Raw genomic sequence first — 16,694 nt, forward strand, 5'->3', positions numbered from 1 at the left:
CCCAGCTCTTCTCTTCCGTTTTTTGACACTTTTCCAAATTTTCTTCTGTTTTCCAATGTATAATTTGGTATAGACGTATCTGACATACTGGCATTAGTATTGGATGAATCAAGTTCCGTGGATGAGAAATTCACCTGAGGTCTGGTATTGGATTTATGACGAGCATGGCTATTTTTTAAGATGGATTTCGGAGATTTGTAATTCCTCTCCCATCGACTCCAATCATACACACTGTCTGTGGAGTAATCTCTTAGATCTCTTTCAAATTTCCGTCTTTTGCGATTCATTATGTCATCTTCCAATGTGCTGACATTGCCTTTCACTCTATCCATAGATAACTCATAATTTGGTAGTGATTTAAATTCTTCCAAAGTATTTTTTATTTTTTCCACATTTTCCTGAATTTCCTTCAGCTTGTTTTCCTCATTTTTTATTATAAGCTTCATTAGGTTCAGAGAGCAATTGGTTAGGATCTGATTCCATTCATTCGTAAACTCATTTCCTAATCGAGGAGGAGACATAAAAAGACGTCTACTCACAATAGAGGCGTTCTGGATTTTTAATCTCAACACTCGATTTCCATCAGGGTTAAACAAAAGAAACGAATTATTATACTACTATTGCTAATTGTTTAGTGTTATTGTTTTAAATTGTATATCACATATGTGTTTGTAGGACCTTGTAGGACCTTTCACTAGAGATCATGTGATGTGGAGAGGGCGGAACCTTCTGTCTAGGAACACTATATGTGTAACTTTCATTTGCAATGTAACACAGGCATGAGTAAGACCGATTTAGGTCGAAACGCGTAGCCTTATTTATTACAAACACCTGTTTGGTCCACCACATGTAAGGATTATCTATTTTAACCATTTGGATTATTAAAGATTTCAAGTTTTTATCGGAGCTGGAGTATCTATTTTCTGTTGGATTTGCTGTTGCTGGACGTTTGGATCAAGACGGACTCTCGTGCTCCATTACTGCTGGTCTGGTTGGTGAGCTGGCTAAGGCTTTCTAAGCCGCTTTTCGTATATACAGTATGTACTGTAATGATTTTGTCCTTATTATTTGGAATGTGACCAAAGATGTTATCCAAAACATAAACAGTCATTTTATGATGATGTTAAATGAGCTTTACCAGATCCCATACGAGTTCATCTGACCCCCGAACAGTGAATACCACTGGAAATAGAGAGGTCCTGTTCATTACCAACACATAACAGGGCATGCCAAAGTTTCTAAGGGTTAAAAAAAAGTATTCTATGCATGTCACATAGCCACTTTCCCACATGTTGGATCATTTCTTTTGTGTTGAGCTAAATAGTCTGACTCTCAAACTGATTGTTGTATCAGCCAGTGAAAATAAAGCCAAATCTAACAGACCTTACAGCTTAATGATCAGGCAGAAAGCCAGGGGTTCAATGGTGGGAAGAAGAGACTTTGCCTTCAAAAACGTACCTCTGAAACCTAATATTTAGCCCTAATACCAGACAGTTAAGGTCATTCTTATTCTTATGAGAGATGGACATATCCTGATGCCCCAATATAAACTTTACAAAATAATATGGAAAGGTGGAGACTAGTCAGCAGCAGAAAAGTTGTAGGGTCACGCAGTAACACAATGTGCACCCCCTGCTGATTTTAATGTCTGCTTTAATACAGGGAGCTGATCCGTCTATAGCAGGAAGACAAAGCTTCCTGGTTACACAGTAAGATACAACTATGTAAACGGTAGAATGGATTGTGAATACAGACACAGCAGGCAATGATAATTGTGTCACTACATATCATTACAACGAGGAGAAACAATGCAATGTGAACAGATCAAATGGCCAAAATATAGTTTAGTAAATGAAAGGATGAAATATCTATGCAGGAAAACTAATTTTACAATATTGATAGTATAACAGCACGTGCAGCTGTGTAGCATCATTACTTTTCATTTCTCTCCATAATCATTAAAAGTGATGATACTTTGCACATAGGTCAGTTTTAAAGTAGGTATAGTCTTGTAAACAGGCATAATATTTATAACAATAATAATAATAATAATAATAATAGTTATATTCTTGTACACAGGGGCAGTATTATAGTAGTTATATTCTTGTACATAGGGGGCAGTATTATAGTAGTTATATTCTTGTACATAGGGGCAGTATTATAGTAGTTATATTCTTGTACACAGGGGCAGTATTATAGTAGTTATATTCTTGTACACAGGGGCAGTATTATAGTAGTTATATTCTTGTACACAGGGGCAGTATTATAGTAGTTATATTCTTGTACATAGGAGCAGTATTACAGTAGTTATATTCTTGTACACAGGGGCAGTATTATAGTAGTTATATTCTTGTACACAGGGGCAGTATTATAGTAGTTATATTCTTGTACATAGGGGCAGTATTATAGTAGTTATATTCTTGTACATAGGAGCAGTATTACAGTAGTTATATTCTTGTACACAGGAGCAGTATTATAGTAGTTATATTCTTGTACATAGGAGCAGTATTATAGTAGTTATATTCTTGTACATAGGGGCAGTATTATAGTAGTTATATTCTTGTACATAGGGGCAGTATTATAGTAGTTATATTCTTGTACATAGGAGCAGTATTATAGTAGTTATATTCTTGTACACAGGGGCAGTATTATAGTAGTTATATTCTTGTACATAGGAGCAGTATTACAGTAGTTATATTCTTGTACACAGGGGCAGTATTATAGTAGTTATATTCTTGTACATAGGGGCAGTATTATAGTAGTTATATTCTTGTACATAGGAGCAGTATTATAGTAGTTATATTCTTGTACACAGGGGCAGTATTATAGTAGTTATATTCTTGTACATAGGAGCAGTATTACAGTAGTTATATTCTTGTACACAGGGGCAGTATTATAGTAGTTATATTTTTGTACATAGGAGCAGTATTACAGTAGTTATTTTCTTGTACATAGGAGCAGTATTATAGTAGTTATATTCTTGTACATAGGGGGCAGTATTATAGTAGTTATATTCTTGTACATAAGAGCAGTATTATAGTAGTTATATTTTTGTACATCGGAGGCAGTATTATAGTAGTTTTATTCTTGTACATAGGGGCAGTATTATTGTAGTTATATTCTTGTACATAGGAGCAGTATTATAGTAGTTATATTCTTGTATATAAGAGCAGTATTATAGTAGTTATATTCTTGTACATAGGGGTAGTATTATAGTAGTTATATTCTTGTACATAGGGGGCAGTATTATAGTAGTTATATTCTTGTATATAAGAGCAGTATTATAGTAGTTATATTCTTGTACATAGAGGGCAGTATTATAGTAGTTATATTCTTCTATATAGGGGCAGTATTATAGTAGTTGTATTCTTGTACATCGGAGACAGTATTGTAGTGCATATGTTTTTGTACATTTGCTTATTATGAGCATAACAAGGAAGCATACAGTTTGTTTGTTAATGTACAACACACATTAACACACAGCAATAAATTAGTGCTACATATTAGATTAAACCCTATTACCATGCAGCATAAAAGGTTATATAATGCTTGCACAATCTTGAATCACCTGTGCTGGATCAGGAAAAAATAACCTTTGTTTGATTCTGGGCTCGCCATTGCTTACTCTGTGATGTAAGATCTGACAATAATAAAAAAGTAACGAAGTTTAACGAAGGACATTTCCTGGATGAGAGTTATCATCACAGGCGCAGTAAGGCCTCATTCAGACGTCGGGGCCATGTGTCTGTTCTATCCTTGTTTTTTATAGATTGAATACAATCTCATTATAATCTATGGAGCTGTTCATATATCCGTGTTTTTTTTTTCGTGTGGCTTGAGTTGTGCCTTTTTTCATCTAAATAATGGATCAAAATGACCCAGGAGTCCGTTAGGATCACAGACAGCAGACAGTTGGCCTTTACGTGATGTCTGCGATGGATAGAGGAGAAACTTTGTCATTTATTGTTCTTCATACGAGAAAATTACTGATGAAACTGATGGTAAAAACTGACACTGACCCAGTGGCGTAGGAAGGGGGGTGCGGGGGGGGCGGGCCGCCCCGGGCGGCACACTGCGGGGGGCGGGTCGGCCGGCGCTGCAGAAGGAGGAGAAAAAAAAAAAAACGTGGGCCCTTTAAGTCTTCGGGCGCCCGCCCCCTTCCCCCGGTGCCAGCGCTAATAATACTCACCTCTCCTGGTTCCTGCGGCTGCGCGGTAGCTGCAGCCAGCGTCTTCAGCGCCCTCTGACTCTGCGACGTCTCAGGGCAGAGGGTGCGATTGTATCATCACTGCGCGCTCAGCCTCTCTGTCCTGATCGTCGCAGAGCCGGAGAGACGCTGACTGCACCGGACCTGCACTGGGAACGGGAGAGGTGAGGATTTTACTTTTTTTTTTTTTTCTTTATGTCTGTCTGGGGGCAATGCTGGAGACCCTGGGGCAGATTTCTGGACACACTGGGCAATGCTGGACACTGGGGCAGATTTCTGGACAGACTGGGGCAGATTTATGGACACACTGGGCAATGCTGGACACTGGGGCAGATTTCTGGACAGACTGGGGCAGATTTATGGACACACTGGGCAATGCTGGACACTGGGGCAGATTTCTGGACAGACTGGGGCAGATTTCTGGACACACTGGGCAATGCTGGACACTGGGGCAGATTTCTGGACAGACTGGGGCAGATTTCTGGACACACTGGGCAATGCTGGACACTGGGGCAGATTTCTGGACAGACTGGGGCAGATTTCTGGACACACTGGGCAATGCTGGACACTGGGGCAGATTTCTGGACAGACTGGGGCAGATTTATGGACACACTGGGCAATGCTGGACACTGGGGCAGATTTCTGGACAGACTGGGGCAGATTTCTGGACACACTGGGCAATGCTGGACACTGGGGCAGATTTCTGGACAGACTGGGGCAGATTTCTGGACACACTGGGCAATGCTGGACACTGGGGCAGATTTCTGGACAGACTGGGGCAGATTTCTGGACACACTGGGCAATGCTGGACACTGGGGCAGATTTCTGGACAGACTGGGGCAGATTTATGGACACACTGGGCAATGCTGGACACTGGGGCAGATTTCTGGACAGACTGGGGCAGATTTCTGGACACACTGGGCAATGCTGGACACTGGGGCAGATTGCTGGACACACTGGCGGCAATGCTGGACACACTGGGACAATGCTGGACACACTGGGGCAGATTGCTGGACACACTGGGGCAGATTGCTGGACACACTGGGGCAGATTGCTGGACACACTGGGGCAGATTGCTGGACACACTGGGGCAGATTGCTGGACAACATGGGGGTAATATGCTGGACACACTGGGGGCAGGACTTGAGGCATGGGCAGAATGTAGATACGGGGCATGATTGGAGACACGGGGCAGAATGAAAGACATGGGGCAGGATGGATACGATGGAGACTGATGGGGCAGGATGGGGAGATCATATGGGGTAGAATGGATACTCATGAGGGCAGGATGGGAGAACATATGGCTGGAGCCAGGAATGAGATAAACGGGGCCAGGATGGGGGATATTACCATAGGGGCTAATTAAGGGATATTATTACTGCAGTGATGTATTTATTTTTTTTTTTGAGTATACTGTTTTAAATGGGGGGCGGTCCTGTTACTGTGCAGAGTGACACTATATCGCCTTTTTTTCTTCGTGGTGTAATGTAGAAGTTGTTAAAAATTAAGTAATGTGTTCTACAAGCGGAGCTCGAGATAACTGTGTTATTTCCTGCAGAAACGAGTCCTGGCTAGAAGAAATGATGGCGGTCTGTGCTGGATAAAAGATGAAGGACTTCATCTAGAGACGTCACTGGTGAGTCAGTGTTACCTATACACTGACACTATATACTGTATACTATATACAAAGGTCCTGTGTACAATGTCACCAGTGATCACTGTACCTATACATTATATGCAGAGCTCCTGTGTATAATATCACCAGTGATCTCAGTATTACCTCTACACAGACACTGCATACTAAGTACAGATCTCCTGTGTATAATGGCACTTATGGTGATAGTATGGTGCTTTTTTTTTATTACTGATCAGTATTGTAGTATTCAGTCACTATGTGGTGGTAATATGTGGTCTGGAAATGGTGTTGTGGTATTTGTCCCTTGTATGTACTATTTGGTCACCAAGTGGTGGTAATATGTGATCTGGTCATGGTGAGGCGGTATTTGTCCCTTGTATATAGTATTATTTGGTCCCTATGTGGTCTGGTCATGGTGTGGTGGTGTTTCTTCCTGTATGTGATATTATTGGTCTTGGTATAGTGGATTCTGTTGTGTATGGCGGTCATTTGTTCTCTCTGATTTTAATTATTTAAAAGTCACAGGTTTGGCATGTGGGGGTGACACCATTAGGCCCAGTTTAAGTTCTACAAAACAGGAAAACTATTTTTGGTACCTTTGTGTGTATTGAGCAGGGGGGGGGGGGGGGAGGGGGGGGGGGGGGCGCCAAACTCGGGAGCAGCCCCGGGCGGCAAAAGCTCTAGCTACGCCTCTGCACTGACCAAACACTGATCAAACTCAGATCGTTGTTTTTGCGAAAAAATCCTGATGTCTGAATGAATCCTTATAATGTATTTCACGTCAGTAACAGACACAGATATTGGTCTCCAGGCACCGATACCTTTCTAGGCTGAGAAAGACGGGGAAAGAGATCAGAAGCACATGATGAAGATGATGGAGATGGGTCAGAGAATGGAGAGTCATGACAAGGAAATGTAGATGGAACATGGGATGAGCCGGGGGATGGGGGATTGATCTGTGCAATGCAAAAGCAACAGAAGAACACATTATATTCAATTACATCCTTAAAATTGACTAAAAGGGTAATAAAAGTGCTCATCAGGGCTTATACTAATAAAGTCTCATAACTTTATAATGAAAAATTCAGCAACTTTCTGTAATAATTTTATGTTAATTTCTCAACTTTTATTTTAGAAGGTTCATTATATGACGATTAAATTACAGTCTGGAAAATGTCTTTATCATCACAGAAGGATGATGAAGTGTGTGTAGTCTCTTCCTCTCATGCAGTGTCTGTGTGCAGTCTCTTCCTCTCGTGCAGTGTCTGTGTGCAGTCTCTTCCTCTCGTGCAGTGTCTGTGTGCAGTCTCTTCCTCTCGTGCAGTGTCTGTGTGCAGTCTCTTCCTCTCGTGCAGTGTCTGTGTGCAGTCTCTTCCTCTCGTGCAGTGTCTGTGTGCAGTCTCTTCCTCTCGTGCAGTGTCTGTGTGCAGTCTCTTCCTCTCGTGCAGTGTCTGTGTGCAGTCTCTTCCTCTCGTGCAGTGTCTGTGTGCAGTCTCTTCCTCTCGTGCAGTGTCTGTGTGCAGTCTCTTCCTCTCGTGCAGTGTCTGTGTGCAGTCTCTTCCTCTCGTGCAGTGTCTGTGTGCAGTCTCTTCCTCTCGTGCAGTGTCTGTGTGCAGTCTCTTCCTCTCGTGCAGTGTCTGTGTGCAGTCTCTTCCTCTCGTGCAGTGTCTGTGTGCAGTCTCTTCCTCTCGTGCAGTGTCTGTGTGCAGTCTCTTCCTCTCGTGCAGTGTCTGTGTGCAGTCTCTTCCTCTCGTGCAGTGTCTGTGTGCAGTCTCTTCCTCTCGTGCAGTGTCTGTGTGCAGTCTCTTCCTCTCGTGCAGTGTCTGTGTGTAGTCTCTTCCTCTCGTGCAGTGTCTGTGTGCAATCTCTTCCTCTCGTGCAGTGTCTGTGTGTAGTCTCTTCCTCTTGTGCAGTGTCTGTGTGCAGTCTCTTCCTCTCGTGCAGTGTCTGTGTGCAGTCTCTTCCTCTCGTGCAGTCATTGTAAGTGGGCTATTGTAAGGATGTGGACTGTCTTACCCTGTTCCTGCCCCATGAAGACAACAGACGCACAAAGTGAATGCAGTTGTGCGGTTTTATATGTGAAGTAACGTATGTCTAATGTAATGTGATATAATGTGTTATGGTGATGTACAGTGTATAAAGTGTTAATGCACAATGTGAATAGAGCATAAGGATAAGCTTAGGACAGCATAGAATATATTATAAGGATAATTAGGTTAGTCTGTAAGATAGGAAATGGTTGAGGTTAGGACTAGCCCAGTGGGTGGGCACTAGTGCTGATGAGAAGATGAAAATGGCGTCACCTCCTGGTTAGAGGGAGTTCAGTGTCAGACAGTGAAGTGTGGAGGAGAGGTCATCTTGAGGTGGGGTGGGCTGCTAGGGGCCGCATGGGCCAAACTTTCAGGGCAGAAGGCGGCCAACCTGAGATACCGGATGAACATGCCAACAGTGTCTGCAGCCCAGGGCTCGGGCCAGGTACCAAGGAGTGGGCTTTGTCTTCTGACATCATGAGGTCGGAGGACATGGAGTTAGATGGGGAAGGTGGCTGGTCCCGGGTGCACTTTCGGAGTGAACCACGGAATCCATGATGCTGATGGAGCCAGTGGGCTTGGGGGTAATCCAGAATGAATGTGTGGCAGAACAGAAGAAACGAAGAGGGGTTGTATTAAGGAAGGAAGTCTGAATTGCTGAGCCCTATCCCACTGTATCCACCTGATGAACTTGAACTGTTTAGTAAAAGTTTGACTGTTACAAAGAGCCTGGTGTCCCATGCATTGTATGTGGCGGCTCCTGAGGACAATAGCCTGGAGACAGCGGAAGCCTACAAGTGACTGTGATGCACCCCACACCCTACAGCACACTGGAACTGGGACACCCCTTGACTGTAAAGGGCAACCGGACAGCAGCTCGGTCGCCACTACTGCTCGGCAGCATTTTACACACTGTGTGCAGCCTCTCCCTCCTGTGCACTGTGTGCAGTCTCTTCCTCCTGTGCACTCACTGTGTGCAGTCTTTTCCTCCTGTGCACTCACTGTGTGCAGTCTGTTTCTCCTGTGCACTCACTGTGTACAGTCTCTTTCCTCTGTGCACTCACTGTGTGCAGTCACCATGTGTAGTCTGTTTGTCTTGTACAGTTACTGTGTACACGCTCTTCATCCTGCACAGTCTCTCTCATTTATTTGCTAGTGCTCTGACATCTCTCATAGACTGCCATATTATCTGCCAGTGCTTTGCTTATTTTGTCCCCTGGTCACCTAATGTCTCCTCCTGCTCCATCCCTCGGTAGTTCTCCCTGGTAGTGTCACTGGTGTGACAGACAGCCATCCTGGATCCAGCTATAGAAGGTCATTGCGTTTAGCTCTATAAGCACCTTCTTGAGGACCCAGCAGTTACTTCTACCTTCTGCTGCTAATTAACACACCTTTGCTGAAGGTTTAAATACATTCAGTTTCTGCAACAGGGTGCGAGTGTTAGCTCAATTTTCCTCTGTCTGGTTGGAAGTACTAGCAGTCGGCTAGTGTTTCCTTGGAGTAGTCTTAGAGGATTGCTGGCATGATATCTCAGTGGTCTTCTCAGGCTAAGTGAATCCCCTTGTTCGTTCACACTCTCTCTCTTCAGTTGTAGCAGGGGCTGACTAGTGTTTACCACGTCCCCTCTCTAGCCAGGGCCTATCGCTAGGGTCAGGCAGGGATTAGGTTCCTGCTCGGCGATAGGTGCAGAACCTATTTAGGGACATTTATGGCAAAAAGGGTGTTGCTTGATCTGCCTAGGGGTCTCCACTCCCCCCTTCCCTAGTGTTTGGGCTTCCCCCTCTCCCCACTGTCGTGTTGTTGTGCAGCTTGCTTCTCCCTCACCCAGTGTGACAAGTAGTCAATCCCATTGTTGTAATGTTTATGATAAATGAGGTGTTTTTCTATCACCGCACACGAGGTAAGTAATGAACAGACACCAAACAACACACTGCAGTACCTTGTCAGATGGAAAAGCGCAGAGTGCGGAGTCAGAGATGGATGGAGACGAGGGAGCAGATGAGTCAGAGACTTGGGGTTCACATAAAGGAAGTTTAGATGGAAGATGGGACGGACTGAGGGGAACAAGTTTATTCTGTACAGAGCGGAAGTGAAATGTTAGAATTAAACCATGGTGCAAATACAATGTGAAATCAAACACATCAATACTAAGGCTAATATAGCAGCCAAGGAGCGGTCACCCAGCTTTCCCAGCTCCTGAGCAACACGTCTGCTTCATTTATAGGAATAGTGAGATAAATTCAGTAGATAAATCTTATAGGGTTATTGAAAACTAAATTAGGTGATGTGTGAACAGACACAAGCTGCATGTTACTGTACTGTACAATGTAACTCAGCACCCGCGTATATACTGTATACACCACATACATCACACACCCAATAGACGCATGTGACCGCTTACATTGTAAACCTTCTGATCAGTCAACTTACAGCCCCAGAGATTCAGTCTGTGATGGACGACACAATACTTTACATTTGATTAATTAATCTAAAGCATCTGGAAAAGCCGCGTTGTTGTAAAGATCAGAAAATAAACTGAATATCAAAAGGCGACTTTAAAAATGGTGCAAATCCTTACATCAATTTGTTGCAAATCAAAATGTAATTGAGAGTCATTCATGTCAAAAACTAGCGAAAATACAATGATGAATCGGGCCCCGACCTTGGGATTGTGCGGGGTGCCAGCGGTAGGATTCCAAGGAATCAGGAAGTTATCCTATAGATAGGGGACGACTTAATATTTTGGGAATAATAGTTTAACTCACGATAGATTGATGATAGATAGATAATAGATAGAAGGATAATAGATAGATAATAGATAATAGATAGATGATTGATATAATAGATAACAGATAGATGATAGATAGATAATAGATAGATGGATAGATTGATAGATAGAAGGATAGATAGATGGATAGATGATAGATAGATAGAAGGATAGATAAGATAGATCATAGATAGATGGATGGATAGATAGATAATAGATAGATAGAAGGATAGATAAGATAGATGGATAGATAATAGATAGATAATAGATAGGTAATAGATAGATGGATAGATAGATAGATGGATGGATATATAGATAGATAAATCTAATGAAACAGGGATTTAGGTAAATTAGTGTCCTATGGATTTCCCTATAAGCCGGGCACTTGAGCAATGACCTAATCCCTTGGACAGTGCCCTACAGCCCATGGCCAGAGAGGGCTCCTAGCTCCACTTCCATAGCTACTAGAGATGTAGTTTCTTCCTCCTTACTTGGCTTGTGCACCACCCATGAGTACTGAGGGAGCTTGGTCCCCTTCGCCCTGGGGCTGCCTCCATGTATGGGGTATATATATAGGTGAGCACAATGTCATGCAGCAGTCAGGGGGTTCAATGCGGATCTATTACACCTTTATTCATTTTTCACCTATTTATAAACTTTGCTTAGAAACATTCTAATTTGACGATCAGACATAATTACGCCACTTCTAGCGGTTAGAAGAGCTCATTTCTTTTGTTACACACAGCAAGATCTCGGTTAGTATCAGTTAGACACCTGGCAGCCGGGTCAATGTCAGACCTAAGGGTGAGTATAATAATAATAATAATAATGTGCATGCCACTCCTGGAATATTCACCTGAGGGATATCCGAACATCCAAACATTGAGGCCAAGTGCACTGCTTTCTCTCTAATATTCTTTTTATGAAAATCTCTTATTGCTAAAGCCTGAGCTCTTTTCTGCAAAATGAAGAGGACGAGAAAGAGAGAAAATGTGAAAATAGCGAGAAAGAAATGCAGGAAAGATAAGATGTGGCGAGGAAGTGCAGCTGTAGTGTGCGGAGATGCAGAATTGTGCAATGCTGGAGTGCAGACAGACCTCCGAGGTGTCACATGCAGAGCGAGGACAAAGCAAAATATATTTTACATTTATTTTCGAAAAATCTGATTAATAGTGCAACCTAAACGGAGGACTGGTATGAAGCAACTGCTGCCAGGCAGAATGGTTTCTGCAACAATCTTGTTGAGAGTTTTATCAGGACGCCACACCACCATGCTACTTTGTTGCACGGACAACCACAAGAAACGTCCAGCGGTCCTGTATTACGACATGCTGCATCCATCCTGGCGACCCACTTCCATATATTATATTTATCACTTTATATGGGTGCATCAACATGAGTGAATCCGTGCGAATATTTTCGGTGAAGATTTCTTTTAAAATTTGGTGATTTTGTTAGGTGTGGAGAATATAGGGAAACAAGAGCGTACATAGAGAAGAGGCAACACCAAGAAACAAAAATATGAGACCCTCGTTCCTGATTTGTACCATCATTACTCAGGCTGGTGGTGTGATCCTCAGGCAGTTTTCCTCCTCCTTTCTTAAGCCTGTGCACCACCCATGAGTAATGAGGGAGCTTGATCTCCTTCCCCCCTGGGACTGCCTCCATGTATGTATGCTCTTGGAGGATGAAATAGGTATTAAGGATTATAGCAAATATATAAAATTATTATTGCATGCCATATGAAAACTCATGCTGTATAACTGTTAGAGGCCAGTCACCTGCTGAGCCCTTTCTTCAATGAGCTGCAGACGCTCTAAGATTCCAGACAGAACAAGAGTGGAAGGACAGGAAGAGGCGAGAGAGTCTTCTCTTTCTGCAGGACTGGAAGGGTCATCTGTCTCTTCTCTAAATAGTGGCTCTCTGGTTACAGTAGCTGAGGAAGGCATAGCTTTCTCTCTGGTTACAGTAGCTGAGGAAGGCATAGCTCTGTCTCTGGTTACAGTAGCTGAGGAAGGCATAGCTCTGTCTCTGGTTACAGTAGCTGAGGAAGGCATAGCTCTGTCTCTGGTTACAGTAGCTGAGGAAGGCATAGCTTTCTCTCTGGTTACAGTAGCTGAGGAAGGCATAGCTCTGTCTCTGGTTACAGTAGCTGAGGAAGGCATAGCTCTGTCTCTGGTTACAGTAGCTGAGGAAGGCATAGCTCTGTCTCTGGTTACAGTAGCTGAGGAAGGCATAGCTCTGTCTCTGGTTACAGTAGCTGAGGAAGGCATAGCTCTGTCTCTGGTTACAGTAGCTGAGGAAGGCATAGCTTTCTCTCTGGTTACAGTAGCTGAGGAAGGCATAGCTCTGTCTCTGGTTACAGTAGCTGAGGAAGGCATAGCTCTGTCTCTGGTTACAGTAGCTGAGGAAGGCATAGCTCTGTCTCTGGTTACAGTAGCTGAGGAAGGCATAGCTCTGTCTCTGGTTACAGTAGCTGAGGAAGGCATAGCTCTGTCTCTGGTTACAGTAGCTGAGGAAGGCATAGCTCCATCTCTGGTTACAGTAGCTGAGGAAGGCATAGCTCTGTCTCTGGTTACAGTAGCTGAGGAAGGCATAGCTCCGTCTCTGGTTACAGTAGCTGAGGAAGGCATAGCTCTGTCATTGGTTACAGTAGCTGAGGAAGGCATAGCTTTATCTCTGGTTACAGTAGATGAGGAAAGGCTGGCAGTCTCTTTTTTTACTGTAGCAGATGAAGACCAGGCTGTCTCTTTGGGAACAGTCACAGAGGAAGAAGGCCTTGCAGTCTCTCTGGCTACAGATGTTGAGGAAGACCTGGCAATCCCTTGGGTTACAATAGCTGTGGCGGGCTGGGTCAGGTATCTGACCAGCTGCTGGGATCTCGCTACAGTCTGAAACTGGGAAAAACTGCAAATGAAAAGAAGGGTTCCTCGGTCTACACCAGATCTCATGCATCACACTTTGCTTCAAATAATGCCTTTATTGCATTGGTATTCTGCAGCTGAGCTGTACTATAGCACTGGCTTAGCCAACAGATAAAATATTTACAGAATTCTCTTTATGAAGATATTTCTATAGATATAAATGTTCTAATTTCTACTGAGCCAGGAGTAAGTCTCTTATGGCCTCAGCACACTGTAGGAAATCCCCCAATTTTAGCGGGGCCACTCCAACCATCTAATATGTGTGGGATTTACCGACTCTTCAGTATAAAGAAGAATTGGGCAGATGGAGATTTCAACAACTGATCCTTTATTTTCAGGAGAGATAAGTCGCTGCCAGAGGAGTCTGTCGACATTTTTTTCCTCTCTCCCTATTGAAAACACATAAACGGCCAGCTGAGTGTCCATATTGATGGGACAGTCGGGAAAGAGAGTGGTCAGGTGAATGATCATGGGGCAGCTATCTTATGTGTATGGGCAGCTGTAGTCATACAGGGTTACAACCTGAACTCGGGGAAAACTACTGCAATCATCCAAATTCTGAATGCAGCAAATCTAATCCCAAAACCTTCCAAAATCAACTGGTCAAAGTTGCTGGAGGATAGAAAATGTTATTTAAAGCTTAGAAAAAGAAACGTATTGTTTTAAAACTGTTTTTTTAGGCAGTGGTTCTGTATACATATATAAAGCCTAATCATTTATTTTACTCTGTATTCCACTTCCTTGCTGTTTTCGAGCTTTGCTTTATGACAGCACATGGAGAAATCCATTGGTTACATGTGTATGCTTGATACAATGGATCGTAGAAAGTAAGATTGATACATTGTAACAAACACAAATGTGTAAGAATAACAATCAGGAGGCGATTTCACCTTCTAGATACAAACAAAAATGTTTCCAATCAGTGACAGCAAGCAAGGGTCCTGAAAACAGTGAGGAACGAGAACATTTTCAGAAATCAACGGGACTCCCGGAAATAGTCCCATAGACAATGAATTGATTTTGCACCTCTTAAACGTTCAATACGGGCTCTGCGCCTCCTATTTTTGGGGATCCTGCACCCTGTTCTCATGATAGCTGGGGGCAAGGGATAACTTGCAACCTGTCTAGAATGCATAGGGGTAGGTACAACTTAAAGGGACACTTTACTTTTAACTATCAGGATTAATTTGCAAGAAATAACGAGTAATTTGATTCATAATAATGTATTATACTCCAATCACAAGCCATGCTGAATTCTTTTGGCTTCCAGTTACAATATAGCATTATGCTCACATTATATTTTCACAGTTATTCCATTCTGACCGTAAAGTTTTGATAAATTGACAACAATTTCTATCAGCAATTGGCAGAACTGTGAATGCAGCTCTGGATACGGCAGGAGTATAAGACAGGATGTTTTGAACTGTGATCAAAATAGGACACTTGTGTTTTTGTTTTTTTTACACAGTAGCAGGTAACTTGTAGGCACGCTGGGAGTTGTAGTTCTCCAAGTTGCAGTTGCCCTTGTTTACAGTCAAAAACTCAACCCACTTAAAATCAAACACGACACCATACCTGCTTTTTGGGGTCAGTCTGTGCAAGGCAAGGGGGTGGGTCCGGAAGTTTAGCAAAGCGGGGGTTAACAGGAGGAGGATCGCAGGGCGGAAGCTCTGGTGTGGAGGTATCAGCAGGGGTTAAGGCCTTTTTTATCCCCCAGAATTAGATGAATAATAAAGAAAAGACAGCAGAGAAGATGGAAATAGATTAGCAGAGATGGCAGAAGAGCTGGGAGGGAGGCAATGAGGGATGGGATGACACATGGAGATTAGAAACATCATTTGTAGATGACAAGGAGGAAAAAATGAAAGTGAACTTATAGAAGTAGTGGTACGGCCGTATAGGCGCTCATCTCCCAATAAAAAAGACACCTTTATTGTACAGATCGGATGAGCCAGTCATGAGAAATCTAGTGTAGAAGCCGTATGCAAATCAGGCTGGCAGTGCACTGGGGGAAGAAGCAGTCTAGGCACAGACACGCCCCCAGTGCACTGCCAGCCTGATTTGCATACGGCTTCTACACTAGATTTCTCATGACTGGCTCATCGGATCTCTACAACAAAGGTATAATTTTTATTGGGAGACAAGTGCCTACACTACATAACACTACTAACAGATGTAAAAAAAAAAAGTGCCAAAAGGTTCCCTTTCACAAAACACTATCGAACTATATAAAAAGTTTAATGATTTGGAAAATCAGATTTGTTCTCCAGTCACACCCAAAGCTGCAAAAGAGAAACAACACTGCCATTTTTACATACTCTATCATGTTGCAGAAGCAAATTCACAGGTACACGTAGTTAAAAACGGACCGTACAAGGAGACGTTATGTCAGCGAGTTGGACCAAGCTTGGACAAACCTCCATGTTTGGGGTCTATAGACAATAATGTATGTATGTGGATAGAACACGTTCCTTTGCTATGTACAGAAATGTTGTGCCCTTGTGTGATCACTCTCCAGGTATCAGAAGTGTAAGAACTGATTTTGGGAAAGTCCCACGTAGAGATATGTGACTTCTTCCTTGTACTGACGTCACGTGTCTGGGAGGATTCACAGCCCCGAGGAACGTCACCATAAAAGCAGAAAGCATGATGGAAACCAGGCAGGTCTCCATTCATGCGGATGAAGCCAAATTGTTATATCATGAAAAGTTTTGCAACTTTCTAATAAACTTTGTTTTCCAATTCGTCAGTAAATAAAAACATCGGACACTGAGACACCCCATAAAGAGCTAATACTTCTCACAGCTGAGAGTTTGCTTCAACTGTATCCAGTCTGGACAATCTGCCCATACATAGATCAGGGGATTGGACCCTGATCTTGGGATTATGGGGGGCTTCCAGTGGTTGGACACCCAGAGATCAACAAGTTATCCAGTATCCCATGGATTAGGGAAAAACTCAATATTTCGGGACTAACATTTTAACTCATTGGATACAACTGTGGCAGATCCTAAGCTTCAAGATGTCAGCCATACACTGGTTTTCAAGTAAAAATGTTTCTGTTCAGTGACAGCAAGAAGAGATCTTAAACACCACGACCTGGGATAGGAGCTGGTGCTTCCTACGTTGG

General features: G+C 43.0%; 3 protein-coding genes across 8 annotated transcripts in view; 1 reads left to right on the forward strand and 2 right to left on the reverse strand.

Moving 5' to 3' along the window:
• Positions 1 to 16,694, forward strand: part of DKK3 (dickkopf WNT signaling pathway inhibitor 3) — a 413,056-nt gene that overhangs the window by 122,888 nt on the left and 273,474 nt on the right. The window lies entirely within an intron of this gene.
• MICAL2 (microtubule associated monooxygenase, calponin and LIM domain containing 2) overlaps positions 1 to 16,694 on the reverse strand; it is a 264,685-nt gene that overhangs the window by 100,363 nt on the left and 147,628 nt on the right. Inside the window, exon 17 of one of the 5 annotated variants that reach the window (XM_069740182.1) lies at positions 400 to 502. The exons of the other annotated variants lie outside the window; for them this stretch is intronic. Within the exon in view, the coding sequence (XP_069596283.1) occupies positions 467 to 502 (36 nt within the window). The 3' untranslated portion in view covers positions 400 to 466. Of the gene's footprint in view, positions 1 to 399; positions 503 to 16,694 lie in introns of those variants that run through there. 5 annotated transcript variants of the gene reach the window in all.
• Positions 6,599 to 15,259, reverse strand: LOC138649635 (streptococcal hemagglutinin-like). The gene is made up of 5 exons (XM_069740187.1): positions 15,140 to 15,259; positions 12,422 to 13,537; positions 11,497 to 11,598; positions 9,813 to 9,947; positions 6,599 to 6,799 (listed from the first exon to the last, which is right to left on the reverse strand). Exons 2-5 carry the CDS (start codon positions 13,307 to 13,309, stop codon positions 6,620 to 6,622), a joined length of 1,305 nt encoding a protein of 434 aa, XP_069596288.1. The 5' UTR covers positions 13,310 to 13,537; positions 15,140 to 15,259; the 3' UTR covers positions 6,599 to 6,619.

This window comes from Ranitomeya imitator, chromosome 9, assembly GCF_032444005.1.
Source record: "Ranitomeya imitator isolate aRanImi1 chromosome 9, aRanImi1.pri, whole genome shotgun sequence".
NCBI lineage: Eukaryota > Metazoa > Chordata > Amphibia > Anura > Dendrobatidae > Ranitomeya > Ranitomeya imitator.